Genomic DNA, 13,020 nt, shown 5'->3' with positions numbered 1-13,020 from the left:
GCGTTTCACTATGGAATTGTCTACTTTTAAAAGTTTAACGAAAAATCAATGTGTATGAAAAGTACCCCAAATATTTAGCGTTTTTTAAAAAGCGTCTGTTTTGCGTATAATTATTGACATTGTTTTCTTAAAATTATTTCGAGTTTAACGATGGTGTCGAAAAAATTTAACTCGTTGCGAGCGAGAAGATATGACCCGTTGAATATTTGGGTGGAGTTTATTTAAGATTTTTTATGAAAATGGTTATTTGACACTTTACCCCCTGTTTGAGGGGTCGATTTGAGTTTTTGAAAAAAGTGTGGGGAGCTTTGTTGGTTAAATGAAATTTAATTAAAATTAAAAAAAAAAGAAGGGAAAAGTCGAAAATTCTCCTGGTTACTATTCATAACTTTTGTGTATTAGATATGTGTATAATATAATATAATTAGATAGGGGAAATTATGTGGTCGATTTAGAATGAATGAGAATTTTAGTGGTTGAATTATAAAATGTGAAAAGTTTGTGGTAAGTTTATAAAAGCTATAAAAATAAATACTATAAAGAGTGTGTTTCAGTTGTAAAAAATATAAAGTTTGGGGTGGGTTTGTAAAGGTTAAAAAAATGTGAAAAGTCGAAAATACCCCTGATTACTATTCGCAACTTTTGTCTATTAGATATATGTATAATTAGATAGGGGAAATTATGTGATCGATTTAGAATGAATGACAAGTTTAGTGGTTAAATTATAAAATGCGAAAAGTTTGTGATAAGTTTATAAAAGTTATAAAAATAAATACTATAAAGAGTGTGTTTTAATTGTAAAAAATATAAAGTTTGGGGTGGGTTTATAAAAGTTATGGAATTTACTATTCATTTGCTCATTGTCTTTTAGATATATAGATTAAAAACTAGTTTAATGACCCGTGAAATCACGGGTTTGATGAAATAAAAATATTAAAAGGCAATGATTCAAAGTTTATCCATTAAATCGGCACTCTATGTACAAAATAAAGCAATAGTAAATATTATATTACTTCATATTTTGCATTACAATATAAAATCAAATGGCCAACTTCAATTATGAATTGATTCAAATTTCTCAATTGGAAGTTGAGATAAGCAATCCATCTTCATCTTTTATGACTCGCTACACACTCAAGCATCCACGATCAAACTCGATACAATTACCAAATTTGCAATTGTAGCTTCATATTGACCCATTTTAAATCCCGCATTATAGCTTTTTGAACCGCACATGATCTTTTGACTCTTAAGAGTTAGGCAGTAAGAACTTCATATCTCGACTTCTGCCAATTTATGTAGCCTAAAGATTAAATGCCTAATCTTTAATCAATAAATTTTTTGGGCTACAGAATGTTCAATACATGTAATCACCTATGAGAAGCAGAGATGGTAATGCTCTATGAAACATGTTTGCTACTTGCATTTCCACAAATATTTTGCTATTAGATAATGTGATGTAAGGGCAGTACAACACCTATTACTATTATTAAACATATTCATCATAGCTATCATTTGATTCACTTAAGTTGTTATTTGTGAAGTCGTAACCATTGATGAACATGGATTGTGTTGTCAATGTAGTTATGAATTTTGAATTTTTGAGATATGCTATTATGTTAATTTACCATTGTATCTTCAACCCGGAAAGAAGACGACCAGCATAATCGGTTTCATATATCTATACGTCAAAGTCAGTTGTTTGCTCGTGCCATAGTGTCAGTTGTGATACGTTGTTGCTACAACAGGTATACGTGAGAAGCATATGTGACTATATTTCTTGTATTGTAATATAAAAAATTCATGAAAAACTTACTCTAGGCATGCGACCAATAGTAATTCGGACTGCCTCGAGTTTTAACACCATCCACTTGTAGAATGTATTCAATTGCTCCAGTCGCAGCTGCACATGTAAAAGCACCAAAAAATATCAAATAAGTGAGTATTTCAATAAAATGTCTGAATGAAAGGTACTTAAACAATATTTTCCTTGTAAAATCCAACCTGTGTAGCAATTGTTAGCCGTATATAACTGTTGCTGCACACAATTATGGGAATATTTTTCTTCAAGAAAGTGTTACAAAATTTTAAAAGGTCAGTTTTCAATAAATAAATAAAAGCCTTTTAAATCCCATTGCACCTTTGATGTTGATATTTGAAGAACACATTAAAAAATGTAACGACTTTAACTACATAAATGTTAACAGAATTGGGATCTAAAACCTTCATATAATCATATTTGTATAAAAAAAAAATTGGCAAATAAGTTTGAATATACATGAATAAAAAATTTATGAAATAAGTTTGAATATAAAAATTACAGGAAATTACATAACAACACTTTTACAAAATAAAGGAACTTTAGTTCTGGATAAAATACCTTAACGATGCACCTAACCACCAATTGTTTACGTTACCATGAGTAATCCATAAATTCTCCAAGAACGATCCATATTTGCTGTAATTTGAATGAAGTACTCCCTCAAACCTTTAAACGGTGAAAATCTGTGAAACAAAAATCAAAATCAAAATTGTTATAAAATCAAAGAGAATTGGGAGCCAAGTTAAGTATGTGTCTCTATTGAACTTCACTGTATTGAAAATAATAATAATGAATATCAAATTCAACAATGACTTATATCCTAATATCACAACATAATCACTAAAAAACTAAATGAACATTTAACTTGAATGTTAAGAGTACCTTCACTATATTGAAAATGATAATAATGAATATCGAATTTAACAATAAGTTAAATACTAATAACACAACATATTCACTAAAAACACTAAATCCACGTTTAACTTGAATGTTAGGAGTACCATGACGATATATTTCTTTAAGACATTTCATCGAGCACATTCCGTGCATTTCCTTCGAAGAAGCTTAAACCTTCCATAGGATTGCATTTCTACTAGATATATTTTTAAACACCTTCTATGCACTTTGATGACTATCAATCTTCATTCACTAAGCACCTACATTTGGTACAACACAGTAGAATATCAATTTTGATGTTAGAAAAAGCAACAGCATTACAAAGTCTCAGTGTGAAACACAACCCTAGTTTATAAATCAAAAATTTGACTTTAATCAACCATTAATCGTTTGCAGATTCATGTAGATTCCATGAACTTAGTTGTAGGGGTAAGAAGTACGTACCTGTTCAACAATAATCTGCCTTTTAATTTGTTAACAGGTGAATGTAGAAAAAGATGAGGAAATAGCAAAAATTTGAAAGATGAAAGTGAGATGAAGAACCTGTATTTATTTATAAATCGATCATCATCATTATAATCTCTAAATCGCAAAAAATCGCCAGTAGCCCTAATTTTTTTTTGGTACAGTTTTGAAAGAGGGAAAAGATGGAGAGTAGAGTCGCTATTTTTCAGCAGAAGGAGGAGCGTAAAAGAATGTGGATGAGATTGTTTTACTATCCTTCCTAATCCGTCCAAATATGGGCGGAGAGTGTTGTTAATAAAATATAACTGTACTATCATTTCTAATCCTCTACTCTCTTTTCTTTTTCACTTAAAATAAAAACTCGAGAATCACTTTTATTTTTTAATCTGTCGGTTTCCTTTCCTTTCTGTTATAAAAAAAACTCAAGAATTCAGCGTAAGTATTTTTTTTTCTATTCTTATACCACGTATCTGTTAAGCTCCGTATTTTTTATTTTAAAAATGGATGCTGTCATAGAAGGCTTTGAAATTTTTTTTTTCCTTTTTTAATTTTCTTTAAGGTTGAAAAATGGTTAATTATTACATCATCATTTTAAAATTTTAATAGATAGTATTGATAGATTATCTTCTATAATCAACAAATAAAAAAGTTATTAGGACGTGTTGCAGATGAACTAGTTGAAAATTCACATAAGTTTTCATACTCATCTTTAACCAAATTAACGCGATAACACTTCTATTTCTCATCCTCTTATCTTCTACTCCGATTCATCAACTTGCATGAGATAAAAATTATACAATAATAATTTTATCCTCATCAAATTATTCGAAATACATACTTTTACTTAAATATATGCACTCTAATCGAATTATCTTATACTCCGTAATTGTTTTCAAAGCTTTAGTGGTCAATTAAGATTAAGATACTACTAATAAGACTTGAATTAGGAACTTCATAGTAAAAATATCATAATTCAACCACTCTAATGTACAGACACGTCTCACCAATTTAGAAGGCCATGAATAAAAATAAAAATAAACCATTATATACGTTAATTTTTTTAATACAGATAAAAAAATAATATTAACATTTATCAATATGAAAAAAAAAAAAAGATCAATGGACAACCATATCAAAGTGAGTTATTTCAAATATTTGTCCTCCAACTGATATAATTCAAAATTTATTTTTATTTCCGACGGATAAATGAAATTATGAACTACCAACATGCATGTACAACTTATAAGCTCATCAGTTCCACATTACTCTAAAACCAATTGATAATAGAAAGAGGTACCCATAAGCTTATATATGCACATTAGTTTCTTTCGCTTTTCGAAGTAGAACACAATGAACCGATTAGCTCAAACACTTTCTCCATTCATATTATGAACTTGCGGGCATAGCCCAACGGTTCTCCCCAGTACTTTGTGTCATGGGATAGGGAGAAGTCATGTGTTCGATCCTTAGGGATGACATGATTTTCTTTAAACCAATTGAACACTAATAATGGTAGTATATATTGACCCTATAGGGAGGTTTTACCGGATTCGTTCACGGACCTCTACCCGGACCACTGCCCGAATGGATGTGTTCCCCAGGTACCGTCGATCGGGTTCGGGTTTCTGTCCGAACGTGTGTGTTACGTGCAAATGATGAGTGTCGTTGAAATAAATGGTCTACTGATGCTAAAAAAATCGTCGTTAAAAAAAAATAAATAAATAAATAAACTTTCTCCATTCTTATTAATGTTTCCTACAAACTTTATATAATTAATTTAAAAGTTTAGATGCTTGTAACTTAAATTACTATTAATTTCATTTTTATTCTCCCTTCGTTACCCCCTAAATGCTCAATCCTTGCTTCCAACTACGCATATAAATTACTCCATATAGATTTTTCAAAATGCAACAAATCTTTTTCATTTGTCATTACTGACTTTTTGGGTCTACAATCACATACAATCACATGCATATATGATATATTGCAAAAATCATTCATCTATGATCTAACCAAATACTATATATCATTTGGAGTTTTTATATTTTAAATTTTGACGTTTTCAATTCGATAGTGACTGGCCATTTCCTATAATACTGTAGATGATAGCTACTACTTTTTAAAAATATTGCCGACCATACATCACTCTTCATGTGTGTGCAAAATTATCCACAGAATGGTCATTAATGGAACTAGTTATTGACAAAAACCAATAATTGAACCCTTGATTTTAATTATAAAAGGTGGGACTTCACTGTGTCTCTTTAATTTAAACTTTAATTTTGTACACGTAGCTAAATAATGTAACACAATTCTAATGTTTCGATATTCCTTACGTTATACTAATAACTTAAAAAGTTGCTACATGAGAACACGTATCATTCAGGCTGCTATCGAACTATAAAGATGTCATTTAAATAAATTAAGTGGCTTAATGCACGTCACTAGCAGACAATTTGGCAAAGTTAGGCATACAATGATACCAAACGACTAAGTTTAATTAAAATTATTGAGTAATCAGATTTTCAGAACATAGGGACAATAGTATATGGTTATTATTGTTTATAAAAAATTAGAGGAATCCTCTTTATCCAAATTATTAAGTGTGTCTCCAAATATTTTCTATGTGGATCATTCCGGTTTGTAAATGCTATGCATTGTCCTTCGTGTAGTTGTTGATGTTAAGGTATATCATCAGTATTATATCTTTCAAAATTTAAATTTATTTAATATTTTTTAAATCGTATTGCAAATGGGCTTTCAACATTTGGTCGGATTTTCGGTGGTGGAACATTAGGTGGGTCATTTCAAGGTCAATTGAAGAATTCTCTTTTGAGTGGTATTATGGTATGAGTATAAATGCTTCGAAATTTGGGAAATTGATTGGTCCCGTAACTATTTGGGCTATTTGGATTGCTTGCAACGACATCATTTTCAAAGGCAAATTCTCTTGTAGATCGGCTTTGGTGCGCAACATCAAGTTGAAAGTTTTTCTTTGGGCTACCAATCTTAATTATTGTCATAACTTACATTCTTATGTGTCGGATCAAAATCCCTCTTCATTATGTTCTTAAGCTTTAAAGCTTCATGTAATCTTGTAACTTTCATGGCCGATCAAGTATCCGTCATTGTTTCTTTTGGTTGGTATTCTTCATTGCTTTTATGAAGATATCTTCTCTTATCTTTTATAAAATTTTCGCCTTTTTTTTAAATATAAATAATATTTTAGATATAATTATGGTATTTTTTTTTTTTTTTTTTAAAAAGCAAGAGAGATTTTTAGATATGATTATAATATAATATAATATAATAATTTTGCAATAATTATGGTATGTTACTTTATTTTGTAAATTTTTATATAACAAAAGAAATGTAATCATTTGTCTATACATCCATTATTTTTAAATTTTTAATAAATAAATACCAAAACTAAAACTTAAAAAAATTGTTTAGCCCACATCACTATTCTGGGAAACTTTAGTATATAAAGGCTCTTTAGTGATGTCTATAGAGCACCAGAGTCACTCAACACACTATATTCTTTCCTACTAAAACTTATACGTAGTAATACTTTTCATTTGTGATATTTAGTTTTAGCCTATTTAAAATGCCTGGAATAGCTATTGGTAGTTTAAATGATTCATTCAGCTCAGCCTCCATCAAGGCCTACATTGCTGAGTTCATCTCCACCTTACTTTTCGTCTTCGCCGGTGTTGGTTCTGCCATCGCTTACGGTACTTCACCCTTCACATACCCATTTTGACCCTTAGGTTGAATAAACCATACAAACCATCGAATTTAGGGCCTGATATTCTCACAAGAGGTGTCAGGTTTAAATTTCACTATCAACATATCTTAGTGGTCAGGTAAAAAAAGTCAGAAACAGTCACAAGATAACCCAGTTAAAACGTGTAAATATGAGTCAATAATAATACTACTGCCTTCCCGGTAGTATGAACAGAGAAAATCTCATCCGTTTATAGGAACTTAATCAGGTTTTGACCCATTTTTGATGTGACACTGACATACTTTTTTTGAAATGATTTGTTGCAGCAAAATTAACAGCAGATGCTGCTCTAGATCCACCTGGTCTAGTAGCTGTGGCAGTTGCTCATGCACTTGCACTCTTTGTAGCCGTTTCAATTGCCGCCAACATCTCAGGTGGCCACGTGAACCCAGCTGTCACCTTCGGGTTGGCTGTTGGCGGCCAGATCACAATCCTAAGTGGTTTATTCTACTGGATCGCTCAGCTCCTTGGCTCCGTTGTCGCTTCGTTCCTTCTTAGTTTCGTTACCGGAGGCTTGGTAAGAATACTACAACTCATTAAACTCATAATCACATTTGGATTTATGTATAAATGTCACATATGTATAAATATTTAATCACAAGTGATTTAAATGCAATAAAAAATTATATGTGATAAATAGTGAAGTATGCTAATGTTATGTTTTGGTATTATTATTATTTTTTTCAGGCCGTCCCTACACATGGCGTTGCAGCTGGCGTGGGCGCGATTCAAGGGGTAGTTTTCGAAATCATCATCACATTTGGGTTGGTGTATACGGTATACGCAACCGCGTGTGACCCAAAGAAGGGTTCAATTGGCACAATTGCACCTATTGCAATTGGGTTCATTGTGGGTGCTAATATCTTAGCAGCAGGCCCGTTCTCTGGTGGGTCAATGAACCCAGCCCGGTCGTTCGGCCCTGCTGTGGCTAGTTTTGACTTCTCTGGCCACTGGATCTACTGGGTTGGTCCACTTATTGGTGGTGGCTTGGCTGGACTCATTTACCCGAACGTTTTCATTTCGAACGAACATATTCCTCTCACCAACGACTACTAAATCAAGCTGTTGTTTTGTTTTTCGTGTTAAGATTCTACGATCTGTTAATTGTAAAAATAAAAGAAAGACAACTTCTTTGTTTTTCTTTGTGTATTGTCAATTCTATTGCAAAATCTTTTTGAATTGCTTTTGTTGTTAATCGAGTAATGCATCATTTATGTTAGACGTGACAATTTGGGCGGGTCAAAATTGTTCGGGTATAAATAATTAAACTTTAGTAAAATGAAACGGGTTGGGTTGACCCGCCAATAATGTGTAGTATGTTTTAAGATCAAAGAAATGGGCCCGTGGTTATGTGTGTAATCTTGTATGTTACGATTCGGGCTTTATACGGGTTGTTCTTTTCGATCGAGTTAAGGAAAACAGAATATGTAGTGGGTGGAAGAGTGGGGCTATTTGGGTCACTCAATGCATGTGATGATGTGATTATTGTAGTGTGAATATGTTCAAAGTTGTATTATACACAAAGAGGTCCCATTTTGATTCTCATTTGCTAATAATTTGTGTTATGGATATATTCAATTGTACGTATATGATTGTATATTTGGATCAATTAAACCTATCTGGCTTCCAACAAAATTATTTTAGATGGAGATTTTCACCATCCAAAAAGTTCAATTTTAATCTGTTTAATTATTGCATGAAATTGGAGATGAAAAGTAATCACACACTATACTTAGGTAGAGATTACTTTTTTAACTTATTGAAAAACCTGTAAAAAAAGAAACATCCAGTGTTTGAAGTGTTTTTTGAATATAGTGGCATTTGATTTATAAAATTTTATGGTTAGTAGTAAGTAATGTAATGTAGTTTTACGGATCGATGGCTTAAATGAGAACTTACGTGGCTGTTTATAACTTATGTTATTAAATCAATTTAATGAACAAAAACTAAAAACCATAAAAAATAACCAAAAGCCAAAGGCTCTGATCGTCACACTCTTTTTTATTAATTATCAAAACAAAAGTCTACCCTCCAAAAAGATAACAAGAGTTGTTAAATACCAAAAACAAATAATACGGATAAATATCAAACATAAATTTAAATTAAGATTAAGATAAACATTAAAGCTAACTAACAATTTGGATAAACACATCATTCTTGACTGATACATGCTTGCCATTATCCAACTCCAACAGTCGGGCTCTTTGGCCCAAAAACAACAAGTCCAAAGTAAACATCTCTTCCAAGTCCAAAATCATTGAACTTAAAATTTTGATGTAACCCAACACTTACAAACCCAACAAGATATTTCATTTGATATACATCATTCTCCCCTTCTTCGAAAAGACTCGTCCTCGAGTCTACAACGCCAATGACGAAAACATCGAACTGAACCTCAAGAACTACATGAGTATTCTTTTCATCGCTTGTCAAATCAACAGCAACATCTTCACAACAGAAAATTTTAACATCTTTATTGAACATGTTAGTGACTTTATAAGTAGTTGAAGTGCTGAATTCAACAATTTCAGTATTCTCTTCAACCTCACACTGATATCTTCCTTAGTATCATAGATGGGTTCGTTATCATAGATGAATTCTTCATCCTCACCATCAGTATCATAGATTGGTTCGGAATCTTCATCCACAATAACTTCAGGAACGTATTCGAGATTAAAAGGTTGTTCAACTTTCATACCAATGTTCCGTACGGGATCATTGTAACGCTCCCGTCTGAATCCTCTCGGCGCATCAGCGAATGGATTCATACCTTCCCACCGGTCGTTTGTTTGGTCCGAAGCATAGTGTGCATCATATTTATGATGTCTGCTCTACTCTAATATTGCTATCCTTCGTCGCAAACGCTCAATCTCTAACTCCCTAACTCGTTGCTGCAAACGAGCAATCTCAGCATCACGAGGATCATTACCACTGCCTCTCTCGGCGATTCTGTGATTTGATCATTGGTAATACCGACCACCATGTTCTTGTTTAGCCATGCATGGAATCTGATACCACATAATGTAGTTTTACGGATCGATGGCTTAAATGAGAACTTACTTGGCTGTTTATAACTTATGTTATTAAATCAATTTAATGAACAAAAGCTAAAAACCATAAAAAATAACCAAAAGCCAAAGGCTCTGATCGTCACTCTCTTTTTTATTAATTATCAAAACAAAAGTCTTCCCTCCAAAAAGATAACAAGAGTTGTTAAATACTAAAAACAAATAATACGGATAAATATCAAACATAAATTCAAATTAAGATTAAGATAAACATTAAAGCTAACTAACAATTTGAATAAACACATCCTTCTTGACTGATACATGCGTGCCATTATCCAACTCCAACAGTCGGGCTCTTTGGCCCAAAAACAACAAGTCCAAAGTAAACATCTCTTCCAAGTCCAAAATCATTGAACTTAAAATTTTGATGTAACCCAACACTTACAAACCCAACAAGATATTTCATTTGATATACATCATTCTCCCCTTCTTCGAAAAGACTCGTCCTCGAGTCTACAACGCCAATGACGAAAACATCGAACTGAACCTCAAGAACTACATGAGTATTCTTTTCATCGCTTGTCAAATCAACAGCAACATCTTCACAACAGAAAATTTTAACATCTTTATTGAACATGTTAGTGACTTTATAAGTAGTTGAAGTGCTGAATTCAACAATTTCAGTATTCTCTTCAACCTCACACTGATATCTTCCTTAGTATCATAGATGGGTTCGTTATCATAGATGAATTCTTCATCCTCACCATCAGTATCATAGATTGGTTCGGAATCTTCATCCACAATAACTTCAGGAACGTATTCGAGATTAAAAGGTTGTTCAACTTTCATACCAATGTTCCGTACGGGATCATTGTAACGCTCCCGTCTGAATCCTCTCGGCGCATCAGCGAATGGATTCATACCTTCCCACCGGTCGTTTGTTTGGTCCGAAGCATAGTGTGCATCATATTTATGATGTCTGCTCTACTCTAATATTGCTATCCTTCGTCGCAAACGCTCAATCTCTAACTCCCTAACTCGTTGCTGCAAACGAGCAATCTCAGCATCACGAGGATCATTACCACTGCCTCTCTCGGCGATTCTGTGATTTGATCATTGGTAATACCGACCACCATGTTCTTGTTTAGCCATGCATGGAATCTGATACCACATAATGTAGTTTTACGGATCGATGGCTTAAATGAGAACTTACTTGGCTGTTTATAACTTATGTTATTAAATCAATTTAATGAACAAAAGCTAAAAACCATAAAAAATAACCAAAAGCCAAAGGCTCTGATCGTCACTCTCTTTTTTATTAATTATCAAAACAAAAGTCTTCCCTCCAAAAAGATAACAAGAGTTGTTAAATACTAAAAACAAATAATACGGATAAATATCAAACATAAATTCAAATTAAGATTAAGATAAACATTAAAGCTAACTAACAATTTGAATAAACACATCCTTCTTGACTGATACATGCGTGCCATTATCCAACTCCAACAGTCGGGCTCTTTGGCCCAAAAACAACAAGTCCAAAGTAAACATCTCTTCCAAGTCCAAAATCATTGAACTTAAAATTTTGATGTAACCCAACACTTACAAACCCAACAAGATATTTCATTTGATATACATCATTCTCCCCTTCTTCGAAAAGACTCGTCCTCGAGTCTACAACGCCAATGACGAAAACATCGAACTGAACCTCAAGAACTACATGAGTATTCTTTTCATCGCTTGTCAAATCAACAGCAACATCTTCAAAAGAGAAAATTTTAACATCTTTATTGAACATGTTAGTGACTTTATAAGTAGTTGAAGTGCTGAATTCAACGATTTCAGTATTCTCTTCAACCTCACACTCGTAATCTTCCTTAGTATCATAGATGGGTTCGTTATCATAGATGAATTCTTCATCCTCACCATCAGTATCATAGATTGGTTCGGAATCTTCATCCACAATAACTTCAGGAACGTATTCGAGATTAAAAGGTTGTTCAACTTTCATACCAATGTTCCGTACGGGATCATTGTAACGCTCCCGTCTGAATCCTCTCGGCGCATCAGCGAATGGATTCATACCTTCCCACCGGTCGTTTGTTTGGTCCGAAGCATAGTGTGCATCATATTTATGATGTCTGCTCTACTCTAATATTGCTATCCTTCGTCGCAAACGCTCAATCTCTAACTCCCTAACTCGTTGCTGCAAACGAGCAATCTCAGCATCACGAGGATCATTACCACTGCCTCTCTCGGAGATTCTGTGATTTGATCTTTGGTAATACCGACCACCATGTTCTTGTTTAGCCATGCCTGGAATCTGATACCTCATAATGTAGTAGTTTACGGATCGATGGCTTAAATGAGAACTTACGTGGTTGTTTATAACTTATGTTATTAAATCAATTTAATGAACAAAAGCTAAAAACCATAAAAAAAAATAACTAAAAGCCAAAGGCTCTGATCGTCACTCTCTTTTTTATTAATTATCAAAACAAAAGTCTGCCCTCCAAAAAGATAACAAGAGTTGTTAAATACCAAAAACAAATAATACGGATAAATATCAAACATAAATTCAAATTAAGATAAACATTAAAGCTAACTAACAATTTGGATAAACACATCCTTCTTGACTGATACATGCGTGCCATTATCCAACTCCAACAGTCGGGCTCTTTGGCCCAAAAACAACAAGTCCAAAGTAAACATCTCTTCCAAGTCCAAAATCATTGAACTTAAAATTTTGATGTAACCCAACACTTACAAACCCAATAAGATATTTCATTTGATATACATCATTCTCCCTTCTTCGAAAAGACTCGTCCTCAAGTCTACAACGCCAATGACGAAAACATCGAACTGAACCTCAAGAACTACATGAGTATTCTTTTCATCGCTTGTCAAATCAACAGCAACATCTTCACAAGAGAAAATTTTAACATCTTTATTGAACATGTTAGTGACTTTATAAGTAGTTGAAGTGCTGAATTCAACGATTTCAGTATTCTCTTCAGCCTCACACTCGTAATCTTCCTTAG

The 13,020-nt window shown here is 32.9% G+C and overlaps 1 protein-coding gene and 1 long non-coding RNA gene across 3 annotated transcripts; one reads left to right on the top strand and one right to left on the bottom strand.

Moving 5' to 3' along the window:
* Window positions 1–974: 974 nt before the first annotated feature.
* LOC139867676 (uncharacterized) lies at window positions 975–3,357 on the bottom strand. Of its 2 annotated transcripts, XR_011765911.1 has the most exons (7): window positions 3,263–3,357; window positions 3,064–3,163; window positions 2,824–2,979; window positions 2,381–2,505; window positions 1,817–1,903; window positions 1,629–1,739; window positions 975–1,286 (listed from the first exon to the last, which is right to left on the bottom strand). It is a non-coding gene; the product is annotated as an uncharacterized lncRNA (long non-coding RNA). The 2 variants fall into 2 exon arrangements; XR_011765910.1 differs by having other exon boundaries at window positions 1,629–1,903.
* Window positions 3,358–6,755: 3,398 nt separating this feature from the next.
* LOC139867310 (aquaporin TIP2-1-like) lies at window positions 6,756–8,150 on the top strand. The gene is made up of 3 exons (XM_071855664.1): window positions 6,756–6,918; window positions 7,238–7,488; window positions 7,659–8,150. The coding sequence occupies exons 1-3, from the start codon at window positions 6,792–6,794 to the stop codon at window positions 8,025–8,027; spliced, it is 747 nt and encodes a 248-aa protein (XP_071711765.1). The 5' UTR covers window positions 6,756–6,791; the 3' UTR covers window positions 8,028–8,150.
* Window positions 8,151–13,020: the final 4,870 nt, after the last annotated feature.

This window comes from Rutidosis leptorrhynchoides, chromosome 9 (assembly GCF_046630445.1).
Source record: "Rutidosis leptorrhynchoides isolate AG116_Rl617_1_P2 chromosome 9, CSIRO_AGI_Rlap_v1, whole genome shotgun sequence".
NCBI classification, from domain to species: Eukaryota; Viridiplantae; Streptophyta; class Magnoliopsida; order Asterales; family Asteraceae; genus Rutidosis; species Rutidosis leptorrhynchoides.
The sequence above is the reverse complement of the archived record's forward strand: the minus strand, read 5'-3'. Positions and strand labels throughout refer to the sequence as shown.